Source organism: Macaca mulatta, chromosome 7 (genome assembly GCF_049350105.2).
Source record: "Macaca mulatta isolate MMU2019108-1 chromosome 7, T2T-MMU8v2.0, whole genome shotgun sequence".
NCBI classification, from domain to species: Eukaryota; Metazoa; Chordata; class Mammalia; order Primates; family Cercopithecidae; genus Macaca; species Macaca mulatta.
Window position 1 is genome coordinate 108,842,354 of NC_133412.1, and position 22,535 is coordinate 108,864,888.

The 22,535-nt window shown below is 37.8% G+C and overlaps 1 protein-coding gene across 17 annotated transcripts in view; it reads right to left on the minus strand.

Annotated features, from left to right (window-relative positions):
* RALGAPA1 (Ral GTPase activating protein catalytic subunit alpha 1) overlaps positions 1 to 22,535 on the minus strand; it is a 275,889-nt gene that overhangs the window by 187,176 nt on the left and 66,178 nt on the right. For all 17 annotated transcript variants that reach the window (XM_077940906.1, XM_001088633.5, XM_015143575.3 and 14 more), the window contains 5 exons: positions 21,339 to 21,536; positions 17,479 to 17,616; positions 6,365 to 6,513; positions 2,783 to 2,912; positions 752 to 989 (listed from right to left, as the gene is read on the minus strand). In XM_077940906.1, coding sequence (XP_077797032.1) covers positions 752 to 989; positions 2,783 to 2,912; positions 6,365 to 6,513; positions 17,479 to 17,616; positions 21,339 to 21,536 — 853 coding nt within the window. The remainder of the gene's footprint in view (positions 1 to 751; positions 990 to 2,782; positions 2,913 to 6,364; positions 6,514 to 17,478; positions 17,617 to 21,338; positions 21,537 to 22,535) is intronic.

Genomic DNA, 22,535 nt, shown 5'->3' on the forward strand with positions numbered 1-22,535 from the left:
AAACTCTAGCTAACAACTAATATTTAACCATGTAGAATACTGGCTGGGTGTAGTAGCTCACACCTGTAATCCCAGCACTTTGGGAGGTGGAGGTGGGCAAATTGTTTGAGCCCAGGAGTTCAAGACTAGCCTGGATAATATGGTGAAACCATGTCACTACAAGAAATACAAACAAAAAAATTTAGCTGAGCACGGTGGCATATGCCTGTAGTCCCAGCTGCTTGGGAAGCTGAGGCAGGGGGATCCCTTGAGCCTGGGAGGTCGAGGCTGCAGTATGCCATCATTGTGCTACTATACTCTAGCCTAGGCAACAGAGTGAGGCCCTGTCTTGGGGGAAAAAAAAAAAAAAAGGGCAAAATCCTAACAAACTGAGTTTTTAAAAAACGTATATTAATGATATTATCATTACACTACTGCCCCACTCCCTTTTAACATTAGACAGACACATATTTCATGTCTAGGGAATGTTTGCTTTTAGTTAAAACTAAGTAAGTGCTTTCAAAAACCATTTTTAAAATAATCATTATGTACATTTTAAATAGAGTAACATGAAACCACCTTCTCAGTTCTAAGAAAAAACTGCTTATGATAAAAAGGAATCGTATTTTATACATTTTCATTTTGTTTAATTCTTAAAAATAAAATATTTAAGATTCTACTTATTTCACCCTCACCCTCTCCCTGGAATGGTTTTCCCTGACTCAATTATTTAAACAAATTTATATAAAGCATCTCTATGAACAATTCTTACCTTTCCCTTTGTGCTTTTTTTGTTTCTGTTCACTCAGCTTATCCAATGGTAAATCACTGAGATCCAAACTATATAAATTCCTAGCTAAAACTTTAGTTAATGTCTCCATAGTCAGTGACCACTCAGTGGCCAACTCTTCCCAATAGGTCAACGATGACAATACTGACAGTAAGTCATCCCAAAGTTCTCGGGAGATATACACATTTAGGTTTGCTTTGATCCAGGCAACTATAAGGGTCTACAAAGACAAATATCAGAAATAACAGTAAGATGTGTTTAGTGTGTGACTTCAAAATCAGATACTCAATTCTTTAAAAAATACTTAAAAACAAGCAAAATTTAAAATCTTATGCTTTTTTTTAGTAGATAATACTTGTAAAAGCAATTCATGTAATTGTCAGAATCTACTATAAATTTCATTTCAACAACTGCCAACTCCCAACATCCAGCAATCTAAACTAAAAAGGAATCTCCCTAAATCTATAATTGTCTCTTATGCTGCATTACATTAATGTTAAATAAATACTATTTAAAAAATAGTCTCCATACTTTCAAGTGTTGAAAATGTTGAGTTACTGAACTAAAAAACCAAAACTTACATTCCCAAATTAAGGATGGAAATCACTAACCACAACTCGAAAATGTTTTTTAATAATATAAAGAAACAACATAATAGAGATATATTTAACTTAATCAAATGTATTTTTGAAAATGTATATGTAAAGATTGAAATTAAATTTTAAATTAAAAGCATTCTGTAATAAATCTGATCACAGGATAAAAAAATTCATAAAAGGACAGAAACTGATTAGCCAGTACCCCCTGAGATTTTGCGGATTTCTACTAAAGACATGTCCTCTGATTGAAGAAACAAGTCATAAAATAAAGATTCTCAAAAGCTTAATTCTACAACATTTAGAAAGGAATTCACATAAATTCATACCTGAAATGTAAAGAGGAAAATGAACAGAGTTTAAGTACAGACCTGTAGTAACTAGTGACCTCCCAATCTATCTTTAATTTAATGCTCAGACTACAAAAAAAAAAAGACTACCAAAAAAAAAAAAGACTACTTTAGTACTCAGACTACAAAAAAAAGTTGTTTCACATAGCAAGATAAAATTTTATCTTCCTGTAGCTCCCACCATCAGGTTAGCTCTAACAATGGGTAAACTTGAATGAAAAAACAAAAAATGGTTAATGAAGTTAAGAGGAGTTTAGATGATACATGTAGTTGGTTTTAAAGGACTGTTCAACACCAGCATATAATTTTAGGTAAATGGCTAATATATGAAAAAAAAAAACTCCAACCAATTTAAATGGCTACACTCATGGCCAAGAATTAGATCTGAGACAGCTTTTACCTTTGACATTAAGAATCATGTATTTGTATTTCATGTATCATCTTAAAAAACAATATTTTGTTTTCTATTTTTCAAAGAATCCATAATACATTTCAAGTCAACACTCTATCCTCAGATTTTAAAAACAATATAGAATTTCTGTGTAATCAAACTACCACCAATTGAGAAGGGAGGATAATAAAGTCTTATTGAAAGAAAGCATGATAAGAATCAATCTTAATTATTTATTGTTTTTTCATTATTACAGAATAACATAAAAAAACAGTTTTTCCTAGTAGTCCCAGAGATATGGAAACTCATAAAGCAGTCAGGTCATTATCCCTAAAACACTGCCAGGTTTTTGCAACCACACATTATGTATACCACACAAGAGATAAAATAAATATCATTAGCCTGCTTGTTCACAGATCTGATATTACCTCCACTCATACTAGGTTGTATGTAGGGCAAATAGCTTATTTAGATAAGCAACTTTTAAGTTAGCTCTACAAAAGATCCCTTAATAAATAAGAAATAATCTCTAATTTAAAACATTTTTTTCCTGGTAACAAGTTCAGGGTTCAATGAATCTCAAAAGACACACAAACAACAACAACAACAACAAAACAAAACAAAACAAAAAAACCCTATCTATCCAGTTATTCATCTATTTATTTATTTTTATTGCCTGGAAAAGTGGTCCTGCAAGTCGACCTGCCAAGGTCATATTTTTTTTCCCTTGGAACTGTAGAAAAGCTTGTGATGGCATCTTCAGTACAGACTCCGTGACTCTGAGCAACACAAGCAGCATCTGTTCCCTTAAAATAAAGATTGATTAATGTTTCCTTCTTGCATATGTTTGCATTTGTTTAACTTACAGTTAACTTTCAGATATATACTTCTTATAAAAACTCAAATATCAAACATCTTTGAAAGACAATTTCAAATTTTTGGAGTTCCTTAAATATTAAAAATTAAAATTCCATTTTATATATCAACATCAATCATTTAAAATCATTTATCAGCCACAATATCCTCTCATCAAATAAAAACCTATTCAAAAGCTGAGGAATCGGAAGTGATAATGTGGAGAATGCTCCCGTCTCCCCAACCACAAATCAAGTAGCAATCTTAAGGAGCTATCTGAAGAACACTCATCTACACAATATAGTTCTACCCAGATGGAATCCAATCAAATCCATCTTTATAATATGGAGAATAACTACATATTCAGAATCATACCAATCTCAATTTCAGAAATTAGATGACATCTTAATTAATAGATCACAAAGAAGACTGGGCAACATAGCAAGACCTGTTTCTTAAAAAAAAAACAAAAATTAGCTGGGTATGGTGGCATATGCCTATAGTCTCAGCTACTCAGGAGGCTGAGGTGGGGGTATCACTTGAGCCTAGGAGTTTGAGTCTGCAGTGAGCTTGATAATTAATCAAGGGCCATTACTCTATTGTTTCTTTCCACTCTTTTCATTATGCCATTTTTTAATCTTTAATTTTTTGTCTGTACTGCAAGTTGAAACAATTCTATTATTATCCTTACCTTGTCTCTTTCACTTAGATGCTTATTATTAAAACCATAAAACTACCTTATTTACACTGATATTTCAAAACTTGATTCAACCACATATAAAAAAGAGGCTAACAAGGGACTTTCAGTTGGGTATATCAGCCCAATTCTCTATCACATCCTCCCCCCCTCTGGTTATTTTGCAAGTCCATTCCAGGCATCGTGATACATGGAACAGTTACTGTGAGAAATGTGGAAGGGGTAGCAACAGATCCTAGATCTAGATGTCATGGTTCTTCTGAGAAGTCAGAGTAGAATCAAACAGAAAACTATCACTACATTAAAAATATCTTGGACATATTAGCAAATAAATGTATGTATTTATTCACAGAATAAAAATCAAAGGTGCCACATTTGTAACCTTATGCTTCCAGCTTAGCTACACGAAATAAAAAGCTATTTGAAATCAACTACAAATGCAATAAAGCATAGATTTTCCAAATAAATCTTATTTGTTGTCAAACCATAACTCACTCATAAATCATACAATCTTTTCACTTTGTAATATGATAAAAATGATTTTAATTAATAAAGTTTTACAAATTCTGGCCAGGTGTGGTAGCTCACACCTGTAATCCCAGCACTTTAGGACCTCAAGGCAGGTAGATCACTTCAGCTCAGGAGCTCAAGAACAGCCTGGGCAACAGAGCGAAACCGTCTCTCTCAATATAAAAATTCAATGTAAAATATATGAAAAACCTCCCAAAATGCTATTACTTCAAGGGAAGTTAAAAAATTAACAAAAATTCGAGGCCGGGCGCGGTGGCTCAAGCCTGTAATCCCAGCACTTTGGGAGGCCGAGACGGGCAGATCACGAGGTCAGGAGATCGAGACCATCCTGGCTAACACAATGAAACCCCGTCTCTACTAAAAATACAAAAAAATTAGCCAGGCGAGGTGGCGGGCGCCTGTAGTCCCAGCTACTCGGGAGGCTGAGGCAGGAGAATGGCGTAAACCCGGGAGGCGGAGCTTGCAGTGAGCCGAGATAGCGCCACTGCACTCCAGCCTGGGCGACAGAGCGAGACTCCATCTCAAAAAAAAAAAAAAAATTAACAAAAATTCTAAAATTGTTTTCTATATAGCAAGGTAGTCACTATAATCTGTCTCATCAATGATTCAAAGTATAGAGAAAGAAAAAAAAGGACTAACAAAAGAATTGTCCAATGTAGTATAGTTACTGGCTAATAATAACTTGGGCTCTGAAGTCAGAAAAACTATAGTTCAAATCTCTGTTCACTGCTCAATAGCTGTGTGAACAAGGACAAGTTACTTAACTTCCCAGTATTATCTGTATCATAGGGTGCTGTAAGAATTAAGTAAGAAAATATGTGTAAAGTGCTTAGAAAGCTACGTGGCACAAATAATTGTCCCAAATGTGTTAACAATAATAACTACTTCTACATGCAATTCTATTAATACTGTTAGTAAAGAATCTTTTCAAAATATAAAGCCATTTTATACATGAATTAGGCATATGCTTTGACTAATCAGTCTTATTTCTTAAAAAAATTAGGAATACTTACTCAAAGCATATGCCTAATTTATGTTTTGTCACTGTAGAGGAAAATGAAATATATATAAGAATGTTCATTGTCCTCTCTTTGCCCCAAAACAAAGAGAAATAACTACATGCCCATCAGTAGAGGACTGGTTAAGAAAATTATGGCATATATATATGGTATAATACTATATAACTGTGTGTGTGGTTTGATGAGCTAGATATTCACCAAAGCACAAACATCACTAACATCTCTAGAGAGTGAACCTCTGAGCTTTTTTCTTATTTTAAACTTTTCTTTGTTTGAATTTTATGATAAACATTTCATTTTTACAAAAACTGCAGAACTGCATATCCCCAAAAGGTCTATTTTTCCAATCAATTAGAAAAGTATTTATAGAGCACCAATGATATATAATGTACTATACTCAGAAATGTAGGAAATATAAAAATAAGACAACCTGTAAATACCTTCTAGGGGTTCTCGGTTCTATGGTGATAAACAGACATTTACACCAGTATTTTAGGGATCAAGAAAGTTTTCATAAGAACTATACAGAAGTACAAATATAAAATGGAAACAAGAGAAGAAAAAAATTTAAGTAAGGATATATAGAAACAGGAAGGTGAATCTAAGGGACAGTTATGGTGACAATAGGAAAAATAGCAGAATTAGGCATTCTAAAGGAAAGTTCAGAAGGTGCCCAGGGAAGAGAAACTTGATAAAGCTAGAAAGCAGGATCTTATCCTGAAAGTTGGAGGTTAGACTTCAGACAGGAAAAGTAGGCAGGGCCTGACGGTATACAGCTCTGAATGCCAGATGAAGGATTCAGGCATTCAGTCAATCATCAACTTATTCATTAACTCATTCACATACAAGTAAACTTCATTTACTCATATACGTTTGTATGCATGTATTAATTCCTTAGGGGTTGAGGAGGATGAGGCCATTATATGCTCACTTCAGGAAGATAGTCCAAGGGGTCTTGTGGAAGTCTGAACAAAGATGTTTCAGATAAGGTGAAAGGAACTATTGTCACTATGATTAATTTTATATTTATTCAATAATAGGAGCCCTTATAATATTCTAAACAAGCCCTCTTCACAGACACTATTTCTCTAAAAATTACTATACCTGCGTACACAATAAAAAACACATAGACACAAAGAATAAAAAATTTTTTTACCAAGTCTTTTTGTCCATTGATACTTGTACAACCATGTACCGATAAATGTTAAGAATGCGTTTACACATATCTGTGTGCTCATCCAGAAGATTTTTAATTTCATTTGCAGGTTCAAGAAGAAATATATTTGATGAGTTTATAATAAACACCTAAGACAAAAGAAATCATTAGCTATTCACAAAGGAATTTCAATGGCAAATTTCTTATTCAAAGAGAAACAGACACTGATCACACTGTGGGTTAATTCTACCACAAGCTTAATAACTGAAACATAAACTCATTAAACCTATCTATTTTTATGTTTATCTAGAAAAATATAAAGTTAACAGTAGGTACCCAAAGAAAATAAACCAGTGCAAACAATAGTGTTTTTTTTTTTTTTTTTTTTTTTGAGACAGTCTTGTTTAGTCACCCAGGCTGGAATGCAGGGGTATGATTTGGGCTCTCTGTAACCTCTGCCTCCTGGGTTCAACAGATTCTCTTGCCTCAGCCTCCCAAGTAGCTGGGATTACAGGCATGTGTGCCACCACGCCAGGCTAATTTTTGTATTTTTACTAGAGGTAGGGTTTTGCTATATTGGCCAGGCTGGTCTCAAACTCATGGCCTCAAGTGATCCGCCCACATTGGCTTCCCAAGTTGCTGAGATTACAGGCATGAGCCACTGCACCTGGCCTAAAAAACAGTACTTCTAAACTGAGAAGCTTTAATATAATAGCTCTATTGCTGTAATTAATTGAAAAAAAAATGAATAAATACACATAGTTTAGGATAAAAGATGACATCTAAATCAGGAAGAATCTTCTGAATGAGTTGTTCAAAACACTGTATCTTCTTTTTCTTATTTATTTTTATGTTTGTATATCTGTTTTGGTGATAAAAGATTCCATTAGAAAAATCTATTACTATATCCCATCAAAATATTAAAATGGAAAAAAGTATGATTATCACTATGTATGCAGAAAAAGCATTCAACACTTATGACTGAAAACAATTTTTAGTAAACTAAGAAAAAAGCAAACATTCATTAACATAAAAAAGAGCATTTATTAAAAAAGTATAAAAAATGTATATACATAGTACCAGAACCTGAGAAATACCACAAAAAGCCAAGAATAAGACAAGGGTGCTCACTCTCATCCCATTGATCTGAGGGGCCCAGTAAGCATAAAAGGAAGAGTGGGTGGTAGATAATAAATATCAGCAAACTGAAAAGGAAAAGACAAATGGAGCTATGTTCCTGTCTGAGAGAATAGTATTTTGGAAAAAGAGGAAAATCAAGTTCAAAGGACCTGATGTGAGAGCCTGCCTAACATTCTTGAGGAAAAGCAAGGAGTATAGAGTGAAGTAAACCAGAGGAAAAGCAGTGGAAAAGGATGCTGAAAAACAGCCACAGTATGTGGAGCAGAGCTTCTCACACTACCTGTAGCAAAAGAACAGGTCTCCCCCAGCCCCAATCTTTTGCAGATCAAATCCTAACTTAAAATACAATTAAGAATGAACAGAGATTGGGAGAGACATCATCATGGCTGACGGGAGGCAGAACTAAATTGCAGCTCCGACTTTGACAGACAGAGCAGCATGAGTAGGCTCACATCATGAATTTTACCTCCAGAACAACTTCAAGAACAAATCAGGAATCCCAAAAGGATCCACAGACCCTCTGAAGGAAGCGGACTGCTCCTGCTGGACCCGGGAGACACTCCAAATGCTGTGAGTTCCCAAATTGCAGAAGTGGGAAAGGGAGATCCTCCTCTCCCAAAAACATACACCCACTGGGGAAACTGAAGGTCAAGTTTGTGGGAGAAATTCCTGACCTTATCTGGAGCGGAGTAAATTTAGAGAGCTGAGGGAAATACAGGGGTAGAGAAAGCAGTGGGAAAGGCCCTGGGACCTCGCTGGGTCCCCAGGCAGGCCATTCCTGCCTGGCACCACAGGGATCCTTTGGGATGGCAGCCAGAGGTGCGTGGAAAATGCCACAAGGAGAAGGAAGTCTCCAGCTGAACTCTGTAACAATTTGAACCAGGCAAGAAGCCTCCTGGCCAGAACTCAAAGGAGGGTGTGAATCTGGTGTGCAGACTCCACAGGCAAGGGAAGAACCAAAGCCCTTTTCTTTCACAGCTGGGAGGAGGGTAGCCCAGGGCAAGTTCTCAAGCCCTGCTCGCCCACTGTCTGGAAACAGACTTAGTGTTGTTAAGGCGGATGCATGGTGGGAGAAAGACAGGCCCTTCAGATTGCTTGGGAGCTGGGTAAGGCCTGTGACTGCCGGCTTTCCCTGACTTCCCTGACAACCTGCATAACTCAGCAGAGGCGGCCATAATCCTCGTAGGTACACAACTCCGTTGACCTGGGAACTTCACTCCCATCCCTCACAGCAGCTGTAGCAAGACCCACCCAAGGAGAGTCTGAGCTCAGACACACCTAGCCCTGCCCCCACCTGCTGGGCCTTCCCTAGCCACCCTGGTAAACGAAGACAAAGGGCATATGCTCTTGGAAGATCTAGGGCCCCACCCACCATCAGTTCCTTTCCATACTACTACAGCTCATGCTTTCTGGAATGTGCCACCTCCCAGCAAGAGGCCAACCAGCACAAAAACAGACAATTAAACCACCAAAGCTAAGAACTCTCACAGAGTCCATTTCACCTGCTGCCACCTCCACTAGAACAGCTGCTGGTATCCACAGCTGAGAGAACCACAGACAGTTCACATCACACGACTCTGCGCAGACAAACTCTGGAGCTGGGTAGACTTGCTGGGTGGTTAGACACAGAAGAGAGGCAACAACCACTGCGGTTCAGCTCACAGGAAGCCACATCCATAGGAAAAGGGGGAGAGTACTACATCAAAAGAACACCCTATGGGACAAAAGAATCTGAACAACAGCCTTCAGCCTTAGACCTTCCCTCTGACAGAGCCTACCCAAATGAGAAGGAACCAGAAAGCTAACTTTGGTAATATGACAAAACAAGGCTCTTTAACACCACCAAAAAATTACACTAGTTCCTCAGCAATGGATCCAAACCAATAAATCCCTGATTTACCTGAAAAAGAATTCAGGAGGTTAGTTATTAAGCTAATCAGGGACGCACCAGAGAAAGGCAAAGCCCAATGCAAGGAAATCCAAAAAACGATACAAGAAGTGAAGGGAGAAATATTCAAGGAAATAAATAACTTAAAGAAAAAGCAATAACAAATTCAGGAAACACTGGATACACTTATAGAAATGCAAAATGCTCTGGAAAGTCTCAGCAATAAAACTGAACAAGTAGAAAAAAGAAATTCAGAGCTTGAAGACAAGGTCTTCAAATTAACCCAACACAACAAAGACAAAGAAAAAAGATAAGAAAATATGAACAAAGCCTCCAAGAAGTCTGGGATTATGTTAAACAACCAAATCTAAGAATAATTGGTGTTCCTGAGGAAGAAGAGAAATCTAAAAGTTTGGAAAACATATTAGGGGGAATAATCAAGGAAAGCTTCCCTGGCCTTGCTAGAGACCCACACATCCAAATACAAGAAGTACAAAGAACACCTGGGAAATTTATTGCAAAAAGATCATTGCCTAGGCACACTGTCATCACATTATCTAAAGTTAAGATGAAGGAAGGAATCTTAAGAGCTGTGAGACAAAAGTATCAGGTAACCTACAAAGGAAAACCTGTCAGATTAACAGAGATTGAATCAGCAGAAACCTTACAGGGTAGAAGGGATTGGAGCCTTATCTTCAGCCTCCTCAAACATAACAATTATCAGCCAAGAATTTTGTATCCAGCAAAACTAAGCATCATATATGAAGGAAAGATACAGTCTTTTTCAGATAAACAAATGCTGAGAGAATTTGCCAATACCAAGCCACCACTAAAATAATGGCTAAAAGGTGCTTTAAATCTTGAAACAATCCTAGAAACATATCAAAACAGAACATTTTTAAAGCATAAATCACACAGGACCTATAAAACAAAAATACAATTTAAAAAGCAAAGCAAAAACCAAAAAAACCAAAGTACACAGGCAACAAATAGTACAATGAATGGAATGGTACCTCACATCTCGATACTAACATTGAATGTAAATGGTCTAAATGCTCCACTTAAAAGATAGAGAACTGTAGAATGGATAAGAACTCACCAACCAACTATCTGCTGCTTTCAGGAGACTCACCAAACACAGAAGGACTGACATAAGTAAAGAGGTGGAAAAACGCATTTCATGCAAATGAACTCCAAAAGCAAGCAGGGGTAGCTATTCTTATACCAGACAAAACAAACTTCAAAGCAACAGCAGTTAAAAGAGACAAAGACGGACATTATATAATGGTAAAAGGCCTTGTCCAACAGGAAAATATCACAATCCCAAACATATATGCACCTAACACTGGAGCTCCCAAATTTATAAAACAACTATTAAGAGACCTAAGAAATGAGATAGACAGCATCACAATAATAGCGGGGGACTTCAATACTCCACTGACAACACTAGACAGGTCATCAAGACAGAAAGACAACAAAGAAATAATAGATTTAAACCATACCTTGGAACAAATGGACTTAACAGATATATACAGAACATTTCATCCAACAACCGCAGAATACACATTCTATTCAACAGTGCATGGAACTTCCTGCAATATAGGCCATATGATAAATCACAAAATGAGCCTCGATAAATTTTAAAAATTTAAAATTCTATCAAAGCACTCTCTCAGACCACAATGGAATAAAACGAAATCAACTCCAAAAGGAACCTTCAAAACCATGCAAATATATGGAAATTAAATAACCTGTTCCTGGCCGGGCGCGGTGGCTCAAGCCTGTAATCCCAGCACTTTGGGAGGCCGAGACGGGCAGATCACGAGGTCAGGAGATCGAGACCATCCTGGCTAACACGGTGAAACCCCGTCTCTACTAAAAAAATACAAAAAACTAGCCGGGCGAGGTGGTGGGCGCCTGTAGTCCCAGCTACTCGGGAGGCTGAGGCAGGAGAATGGCGTGAACCCGGGAGGCGGAGCTTGCAGTGAGCTGAGATCCGGCCACTGCACTCCAGCCTGGGCGACAGAGCGAGACTCCGTCTCAAAAAAAAAAAAAAAAAAAAAATAACCTGCTCCTGAATGAGCAGTGTGTCAAAAACAAAATCAAGATGGAAATTTAAAAGTTCTCCTGGCAGGGTGCAGTGGCTCATGCCTGTAATCCCAGCACTCTGGTAGGCCGAGGCGGGTGGATCACCTGAGGGTGGGAGTTCAAGACCAGCTTGACCAACATGGAGAAACCCCGTCTCTACTAAAAATACAAAATTAGCCAGGCATGGTGGTGCACGCCTGTAATCCCAGCTACCCAGGAAGCTGAGGCAGGAGAATTGCTTGAACCCAGAAGGTGGAGGTTGCGGTGAGCTGAGATAGTACCATTGCACTCCAGCCTGGACAACAAGAGTGAAACTCTGTCTCAAAAACAAACAAGCAATCAAACAAAAATTATCTGAACTGAACAACAATAATGACACAATCTATCAAAACCTCTGTGATACAGCAAAGGTGGTGCTAAGAGGAAAGTTCATAGCCCTAAAAACCTACATCAAAAAAGACTGAAAGAGCACAAACTGACAGTCTAAGGTCACATCTCAAGGAACTAGAGAAACAAGAACAAACCAAACCCAAACCCAGCAGAAGAAAGGAAATAACCAAGATCAGAGCAGTACTAAATGAAAACAAACGAAATACAAAAAGATAAATGAGACAAAAAACTGGTTCTTTGAAAAGATAAATAAAATTGATAGACCATTAGAAAGAATAACCAAGAAAAGAAGAGAAAATCCAAATAAGCTCATTAAGAAACAAAACAGGAGATACACCAACAGCAACCAAGCAGAAAATCAAATCAAGAACTTAACCCCTTTTATTATAGCTGCAAAATAATAATAATAATAATAATACTTAGGAATATATCTAACCAAGGAGGCAAAAGACCTCTACAAGGAAAACTACAAACACCACTGAAAGAAATCACAAATAACACAAACAAATGGAAACACATCCTATGCTCATGGATGGGTAAAATCAGTATTGTGAAAATGACCATACTGCCAAAAGTGATCTACAAATTCAACGCAATCTCTACCAAAATGCCACCGTAATTCTTCACAGAATTAGAAAAAACAATTCTAAAATTCATATGGAACCAAAAAAGGGCCCACATAGCCAAAGCAATACTAAGCAAAAAGAACAAATCTGGAGGTATCACACTACCTGATTTCAAACTATACTGTTAAGGCCATGGTCACCAAAACAGCGTGGTACTGGTATAAAAATAGGCACAGAGACCAGTGGAACAGAATAGAGAACCCAGAAATAAACCCAAATACTTACAGCCAACTGATCTTTGACAAAGCAAACAAAAACATAACGTGGGGAAAGGACACCCTTTTCAATAAATGGTGCTGGAATAATAGGTTAGCCACGTGTAGCAGAACGAAACTGGATCCTCATCTCTCATCTTACACAAAAATCAACTCAAGATGGATTAAGGACTTAAATCTAAGACCTGAAACTATAAAAATTCTAGAAGATAACATTGGAGAAACCCCTCTAGACATTGGCTTAGGCAAGGATTTCATGACCAAGAACCCCAAAGCAGTATAAAAACAAAGATAAACAGCTGGGACTTAATTAAACTAAAGAGCTTTTATACAGCAAAAGGAACAGTCAGCAGAGTAAAGAGAAAACCCACAGAGTAGGGGAAAATCTTCACAATCTAGACATCTGACAAAGGACTAATATCCAAAATCTACAATGAATTCAAACAAATCAGTAAGGAAAAAAAAAAAGATCCCATCAACAAGTAGGCTAAGGACATGAATAGACAATTCTCAAAAGAAGATAGACAAATGGCCAACAAACATATGAAAAAATGCTCAAAATCAAAACCACAATGCAATACCACCTTACTCCTGCAAGAATGGCCATAAAAAAAAAAAAAAAAAAAAAAAAAATCGGCCGGGCGCGGTGGCTCACGCCTGTAATCCCAGCACTTTGGAAGGCCGAGGCGGGCGGATCACAAGGTCAGGAGATCGAGACCATGGTGAAACCCCGTCTCTACTAAAAATAGAAAAAAATTAGCCGGGCGCAGTGGCGGGCGCCTGTAGTCCCAGCTACTCAGGAGGCTGAGGCCGGAGAATGGCGTGAACCCGGGAGGTGGAGCTTGCAGTGAGCCGAGATTGCGCCACTGCACTCCAGCCTGGGTGACAGAGCGAGACTCCGTCTCAAAAAAAAAAAAAAAAAAAAAAAAATCAAAAAACAGTAGATGTTGGCATGGATGTGGTGATCAGGGAACACTTTTACATTGTTGGTGGGAATGTAAACTAGTACAGCCACTATGGAAAACAGTGTGGAGATTCCTTAAAGAACTAAAAGTAGAACTACCATTTTGATCCAGCAATCCCACTACTGAGTATCTACCCAGAGGAAAACAAGTCATTATATGAAAACAAGTTTATAGCAGCACACAAGTTTATAGCACACAAACTTAAACTTGTGATGCACACAACAAGTTTATAGCACGCAAGTTTATAGCAGCACAACTCACAATTGCAATTGTGGAACCAACCCAAATGCCCATCAATCAATGAGTGGATAAAGAAACTGTGGTACACATAGACAATGGAATACTGCCTCAGCCATGAAAAGGAATGAATTAATGGCATTTGCAGCAACCTGGATGAGATTAGAGACTATTATTCTAAGTGAAGCAACTCAGGAATAGAAAACCAAACATCGCATGTTCTCACTGATATGTGGGAACTAAGCTATGAGGACACAAAGGCATAAGAATGATACAATGGACTTTGGGGATTTGTAGGAAGGGTGGGAGGGGGTAAGGGATAAAAGACTGCAAATAGGGTGCAGTGTATACTGCTTGGGTGATAGGTGCACCAAAATCTCATATCACCACTAAAGAACTTTCTCATGTAACCAAATACCACTAGTACCCCAATAACCTATGGAAGAATAAAAAATAAAAATAAAGATTATCAACTGGGGGAAAAATGAATAGACAAAAGGAAATGAAAAAAGAGTAAGACAAAATTCAAATGCAAACTTTTTAACAGAATCAAGAGATATTAAATTATTTCATTTCTAAACTTTTACTCTCAGTTTTGCAGTTATGCTGTGGGCCAGCCCTTGTCTATGGACCACACTCTAAGGAGCAATGATATAAAGCCTTAGAGACCATTATAAAGACTTTTGCATTGCTGCCTAGCGATAATGGAAAGCCACTAGAGGGTTCTGAGCAGAAAAATGACATAATTTGACTTACATTTTACAGGATCCCTCTGGTCAGACCAGAGTGACAGGTGCGCAGGGCAGAAGCAGGGAGACTAATTAGAAACTTACCACAATATTACAGATGAAAGATTGTAGAGACTTAGACAAAAGACGTAGTGTGTGTGCTGAGCAGTAGTCAGATTCCATACACATTATGAAGGGAGAGCAGACAGGATTTGTCGTTAAATTAGACAAACATTAAGGTAAATGGAAAACAGAGTTGCCAATAAATGAAACAAGGAAGACTGCAGGAAAAGCACTCAAATTTGAGATACTTATTAGATAGCCAAGTGAAAATGACAACTTGATATCTGAATATTTTAGTTAAGGATTCACAGAGTTCAGATGAGAGATCCTAGACTACTTATAAAAATCTGAAGCTGTAGCATATAGATGATATTTAAAGCCATCTATATGGATGAGACAAGAGAATAAGAGATGCAAGAACTGATTCCTGGGCACTTCAACATGAAAAGGTCAGGGCTTTACAGAAAAATCAGTGAAAGAATCTGCTTTAAGAAGTGGACAATGGGCCGGGCGCGGTGGCTCAAGCCTGTAATCCCAGCACTTTGGGAGGCCGAGATGGGCGGATCACGAGGTCAGGAGATCGAGACCATCCTGGCTAACACGGTGAAACCCCGTCTCTACTAAGAAATACAAAAAATAGCCGGGCGAGGTGGCGGGCGCCTGTAGTCCCAGCTACTCGGGAGGCTGAGGCCGGAGAATGGCGTGAACCCGGGAGGCGGAGCTTGCAGTGAGCTGAGATCCGGCCACTGCACTCCAGCCTGGGCTACAGAGTGAGACTCCGTCTCAAAAAAAAAAAAAAAAAAAAAAAAAAAAAAAAAAAAAAAAAAAAAAAAAGAAGTGGACAATGAAGTGAGAAGAAACAGGAAGATATGCTATTCTGGAGGCCAGGCAAAGAAGCATTTCAATGGGGAGGGAATGATCTACCCTGTAAATGCTTCTAATCAAGCAGGATTAGGACTGAAAAAATGTACATCTGATTTAACAATGTAGAGGTCACATGTGGCCTTGACAAGGACAGTGTGATTTAAAAAGTGAATGACTGGCCAGGCACAGTGGCTCACGCCTGTAATCCCAACACTTTGGGAGGCTGAGGCAGGCAGATCACTTGAGGTCAGGAGTTTAAGACCAGCCTGGCCAACACGGCAAAAACCCATCTCTACTAAAAATACAAAAATTAGCCAGGCATGGTGGCGCATGCCTGTAATCCCAGCTACTCAAGAGGTTGAGGCAGGAGATTTGCTTGAACCTGGGAGGCAGAGGTTGCAGTGAGCCGAGATTGTGCCACTGCACTCTAGCCTGGGTGACAAGAGTGAGGCTCCATCTCAAAAAAAAAAGTGAATGAATATAATGAACTCCTACAAACCATTAAGACCAACACCCAAAATAATGGAAAAGCATATGAATTCATAGATAAGAAGAGATGCTCAAATTCAGTACTGATGAAGGAAAAGCAAATTAAAATGGAAAAACACAAACCTTTTTTTCAAATGAGTCAATATTTCACATGTAAAGGACTAGCAAAAAATTAAAATCTGACAGTGCAAGTAATAGGGAGAACATAAGGAAATGAGAACTCCCAAACACTACTAGAGGGAATGTAAATTATTCTGACAAAGTGGAGAACAATTGGCCGATAATATTAAAGTTATTAATGTACACATCCTACAACTCGGTAATTCCACTTTTGGTATATACCCTAGGGAAATTTTCCCAGATGCATATAAAAATACATGTATAAGAATGTTCACAGTGGAGCGCGGTGGCTCACGCCTATAATCGCAGCACTTTGGGAGGCCAAGGTGGGTGGATTACCTGAGGTCAGGAGTTTGAACCAGACTGGCCAATATGATGAAACCCCATCTCTACCGAAAATACAAAAAAATTAGCTGGGCATGGTGGTGGGCACCTGTAATCCCAGCTTCTTGGGAGGCTGAGGCAGGAGAATCGCTTGAACCCAGGAGGCAGAGGTTGCAGTGAGCCGAGATCGTGCCATTGCACTCCAATCTGGACAACAACAGTGAAACTCCATCTCAAAAAAAAAGAATATTCACAGCCAGGTGCAGTGGCTCACACCTATAATCCCAGCACTTTGAGAGGCTGAGGTGGGTGGATCACCTGAGGTCAGGAGGTTCAACACCAGGCTGGCCAACATGGTAAAACCTCATCTCTACTAAAAATACAAAAATTAGCCAAGCACAGTGGCACGCGCCTTTAATCCCAGCTGCTTGGGAGGCTGAGGCAGGAGAATCATTTGAGCCCAGGAGGCAGAGGTTGCAGTGGGCCGAGATCACATCATTGCACTCTAGCCTGGGCAACAAGAGTGAAAACAACATCTCAAAAAAAAAAAAAAAAAAAAAAAAGTTCACTGTAGTACTATTTGGAATAGTGAAAAACTGGAAACAAAAGACCATTAACAGAAAAATGAATAAGTAAAATGTGAAATAAACTACAATATCACAAAATAGTTAAAATGAATTACGGCTGCATAGTAACAACGAATCTCATAAACAGAATGGCTAATAAAAAAATCAGTTGCAGATGACAGTATGTCATGACATAATTTACATAACATTTAAAATTCTCTAGAATAATATGTAATGTTTATTAATACATATATATTAAGTGATGAAAGGAAAAAATAAAAATAATATGGCATAATGATAAATGTAGGTGGTGAATTTATTATATTGTGAAAAGTATACTGTATACTGAAATACTGAACTGAAATATTTAATGATTATTTTATTTTTAAAAATAGCCATAAAGTGATCCACCTGCAAAACTGCCTGGGTACCAGCTCGTATGTTTTGTTCTGTGGCTTCTTCAGAGGCGTTATGAAGAGCACCTTGGTAGGAGCCATTTTTTGCCCAACTGGAATTTCGAACAAGATCAGCAGTATTGGTCCCATTTTCCTGAATCAAAATAACAAGTTTTTAATATTTCATTAATAAGAATGTTGTAACTAGTCAGTTAAGTTGAAAAGGTAAATGAAATTATTAGGTCCCACTGCTAAACAGGTTTCTTTCTCTCAAAATAGATGATGTCTTATCCAATTCCAAAAACAATATATATTCACTGTAAAAAAGGATTCTCAATGACAAAAATATAAAGTAAAACAACAACAACAACAACAACAAAACCATAATGAGCAGTCAGAGATTATATCATTCCAGAGAGTATTCTCCTATAGGTCTAATGTATAAACCTCCCTTTCATACTCTCACACATTCAAGAATGGGATTATACTACTTACAGCTTTGTAAAAAGATGAATTCTGTTCTAAATTAAATGTCAGAATCCAAATAAATGACAAAGAAAATGGCTTATGTTTATCCTACTTAGGAATACTAAAATTCTTATTATTCAAAGAATACTGAAACTTCAAATCACTGAGACGACAGCTTTCTGCTTGCATTTTAGCTGTAACAAGTCTTAGAGACAAGGGAGTTCCCTCAGTTAAAAAGCACAAACAGAAATGCTACTCTGTAGTTCTCTTTTTAAAGTGTCCCTCCAGTTTTTCCCTTCTTGTCACTTACCAGTATCTTTAACTAGTTAAGGTTTACAAAAATATTTTGTATAGGGTTTGTAATATGCAAGAGGTTTAGTCCAATACAAACAGCTCTGCCATTACCAGAAACAGTACTGGAACCCTGCCCTGAGTAGCCAATACAACATGCCATGGTCTAGTCTAGCTTTTCTCTTAAGCTCCACGTCCCTGTAATCAAATGTCTTCTGAAGAGCTCTTCCTGAATGACCCACAAGCATCTCAAACTTAAGATATTTAAAAATAAGTTTATTAATCAGATTCTCCCCATTCCTGCCAACCCAATCCCTCTAGCTGCCTTAGCCATCACCAAACTTGAGCTGTTTAAAATTCCCATCCATGTGTGAATAGCAACAACTCCGGTTGCAAAAGAAAGAAACTTGTGACACCTCCCCATTCCTCAAAGACACTAATGTATCTGTCCTCTCCCTTATATTTCCACTGCAACTACTACTGTCCTAGATCAGGTACTTATCATCTCACTTTCGAACTTTGCTAATCCTTCCTAACTGGTCTCCTGGCCTACAGACTGACCTACAATCTATCCTCCATTCTGGGCCTGGTATGACCTTCTGAAGTATGTAACTATTCATGCTACTCTTTTACTCAAAACCCTTCAAAGGCTTCCAGTTTCTAGAATGTAATTAAAATCTACTAACATGGCATACAAGTTACTGAACAGAATCTAATCCTGTCTATCTCATATTTCCTGCTGTTCTGTCTCATCTACTCTACGCTGTAGCCAAATAGAAATATTTGCAAAGTTTTTCATACATTTTGTAGATGCTATTCACACTGTGTGTCACCTTTCCCATTTGCCTACCTGCTCTTTTATCTTATACTACCTCTTCCATAAAGCATTCCCTGATTTCCCCAAGCAGAGTTAGGTATTCTCTTTTTCATGCTCTAGGATCATAGCAGTAACACTGTCTTATAATACTTACTTTGTATGTTTGTCTTCCGGCTAAACCAGAAGTTATGTGAAGGTAGAAATAATGTCTGCTCATGTTTCTACCTCCAACACTTGTTCTCAATATGGGCAACCAAAAGCTTTGTATGGTAGTTTGAAATTTGTGAGTGTTTTCTTGTCACAAGAATTAAAAGATACCACTGGAATTTAACGAAATAGGACAGAGAATGCAAAGCATCCTACACAGCACATGACAGTCCTACACACACACAAAAAGAAACTGTCTTATATTCTGTATGCCTTTCAAATGTCTCACAGGTACTATGAGAATTTTAAAAGTCTATTTAGGTCAGTGCTGTGGCTCCCACCTGTCATCCCCAGCACTTTGGGAGGCTGAGGTGGGCAGGTCACTTAAGCTCAGGAGTTCAAGCCCAGCTCAGAAACATGGTGAAACCCTGTCTCTACTAAAAATACAAAAAAATTAGCCAGGCGTGGTGGCGAATGCCTGTAGTCCCAGCTACTCGGGTGGCTGAGGTTGATGATGGCTTAAGCCCGGAAGGTGGAGGTTACAGTGAGCTGAGATCACACCACTGCATTCCAGCCAGGGTGACAGAGGAAAACCTTGTTTCAAAATAATAACAACAATAAAAAATAAAATTAAAAATTCATTTACAATTATCTGAATTTATAACATAATTCCACTTTATAACTGTAACACCAAAAATTTAAATGACTCCCTTATATATTCAGTGTATCAGAAATGTAAACCAATACATTATACCTTTTGGGTTTGGTCCACATCATTTGCAAGAGTTGCTGTCACTTTGAAAAACTACATCTCTAATGGCAGTCAGTGCTGGTCACAGTACTTGAGTAAGAAATAGAACAAACCTACACAGCACACCTAACACCACCAATCTACCCTTTCCTCTCTCTCATTCCTTCCATTGTTTGTTTTTCAATTATACATGTAGATAGCTTATATTATCCATCATTCTTATTTAAGAATAGTAAATGATGTGGGGTAGGCTCATTATATATGGCACATCATGACTAAAAAGGTCAGGGAAGGCAAATTATTTTTAAACTCATAGGTTTATTTTCCAGCATAAAAATATCAATAAATTTGATATTTTTCATTGCTGTGTAAGAATTAGGACTGTAGATATTTCATAATTTATATGGTTAATTTTATTTACTTCAATTATATTTCTCAGTTACATTTTTCCCTTTCTTAGAAGGGGGGAGGGTGCTCTACGTATGTGTGTATATATACATATACACATATATACATACACAAATGCTCAGGCTCATCAAATCCCTACAGAATTGGCCTATTCATTCATACATTAGTATCCTGACTAAATTCCACTGATGAGGTTAGATTAACCACTACAGTGAATAAACATTACTCAATCGTTCCTATCTAGATTTAGCAAGATAGGTATCAATTGCAGACAACTTTATGGTGAAAGGCAAATCAGGCAAAACAGATAAATCACTTTCAATAAACTTTCTGCACTCCTAACTCCATCTTAGCATCTGCTGTTGGAGAGTCTGACCTGTGACAAAGGTTGAACAACCAAAGGAAAAAATGGAACCAGGGACCCAAATGCCACCTCTACTACTCTCTCTTTCCTCACCGTTTCACCGCTGTGAGTAAACTCTAGTCTTTCTTATCACAAAAGAACTTATTTTACCAAGTCAAGAAGTTTCACATTCTGAAATCAGCTCTAGTGCAAAAGATTCCAAGGAGGGAGCACAAACATTATGGCTTGTGCTGGGTAGCCACTCCTAAACAGTTACTCCTTCCAGGGAAGGAGGAATTGTGGTTTGGTAATAACCCCCCCAAAAGTATGTATTTTAAAATCCATTTTGATGTAGTATCACAGTTTGAAATATTATACCTTTATAATAGTATATAATTTTTATCTAGACAATGGCTTAAAGAATCAGTATACAACCTCAGTATTAATTTTTAAAAGTTGTGGTATCACAGGGCTTTCCTCCACAGTACTGAGATGACTACTGTTATATTACCTAAATTGTTAAAAAATATACAGAAAGATATATTTATCTTCCCATTTAGTAAGTATATTTGTGTTAACCCATTATTATGTTTCTGCAAAAGTCTTAATCTATTAGACTAACACTAAAATATATAAATCTTATAACTTTACCTCTTCTCTTTTTTCTCCTTCTTCCATTGAAGTATCATGGTCTGTGACATTTTCAATGCAAGGGAGGTCTGAAGAAGTAATCCCAATTTCTTCAGGCTCTTGCATGAACAAGGGTTTTTCCTCTTGTTGGATCCATTCTTGATATACTTTTACCACTTTTCTCATAGCTGCTGCTTCACAAATTGGTAATAAAAATGCCTAGGGAAAAAAAGGAGAATCAAGATAATGATACTTTTTCCTTTGCCACAAACCACTAACGGAGCAATGTTTTTGACATCACATCACGGATTCTTGGAAACTGCAACTTTAAGCAAAACGATGACATAGAACAAAACTCATTTTGCCATTAAGAGTTAAGTTCCTATGGGATATTTCTAGTAAAAAAAAAAAAAAAAATCACCAAACTTCTAAATAGAGACCAAAACACTTACAATATTAAACACTGAAATAAATGTGAGCTATATGTACATTTAAGAAAGATTAATAAAAGACAATTAATTACCCAAATATTCTAATTCGGGGTCACTGGTGGCCAGTGTATCCCAGCAGCTCAGGGACAAGACAGGAACCCAGCCCTGGACAGGATGCCATTCCATTGTGGGGTGCAATCACATACACCCCAACACTCACCCAGACTGAGACCATTTAGACACACCAATTCACCTAATGCGCACAGCTTTGGGATACGGGAGGAAACTGTAGTACCTAGAGAAAACCCACACAGACATGGAGAGAACATGCAAACTCCACACAGACAGTGGCCCCTGGTGGGAATCTTTTTTTTTTGCCATCAATATTATAGTTAAACAATGTTTCTTTTTTTTTTTTTAATTATTAATATACTTTTAAGTTCTAGGGTACATGTGCATAACGTGCAGGTTTGTTACATATGTATACTTGTGCCATGTTGCTGTGCTGCACCCATCAACTCGTCAGCACCCATCAACTCGTCATTTACATCAGGTATAACTCCCAATGCAATCCCTACCCCCTCCCCCCTCCCCATGATACGCCCCGGTGTGTGATGTTCCCCTTCCCGAGTCCAAGTGATCTCATTGTTCAGTTCCCACCTATGAGTGAGAACATGCGGTGTTTGGTTTTCTGTTCTTGTGATAGTTTGCTAAGAATGATGATTTCTAGCTGCATCCATGTCCCTACAAAGGACACAAACTCATCCTTTTTTATGGCTGCATAGTA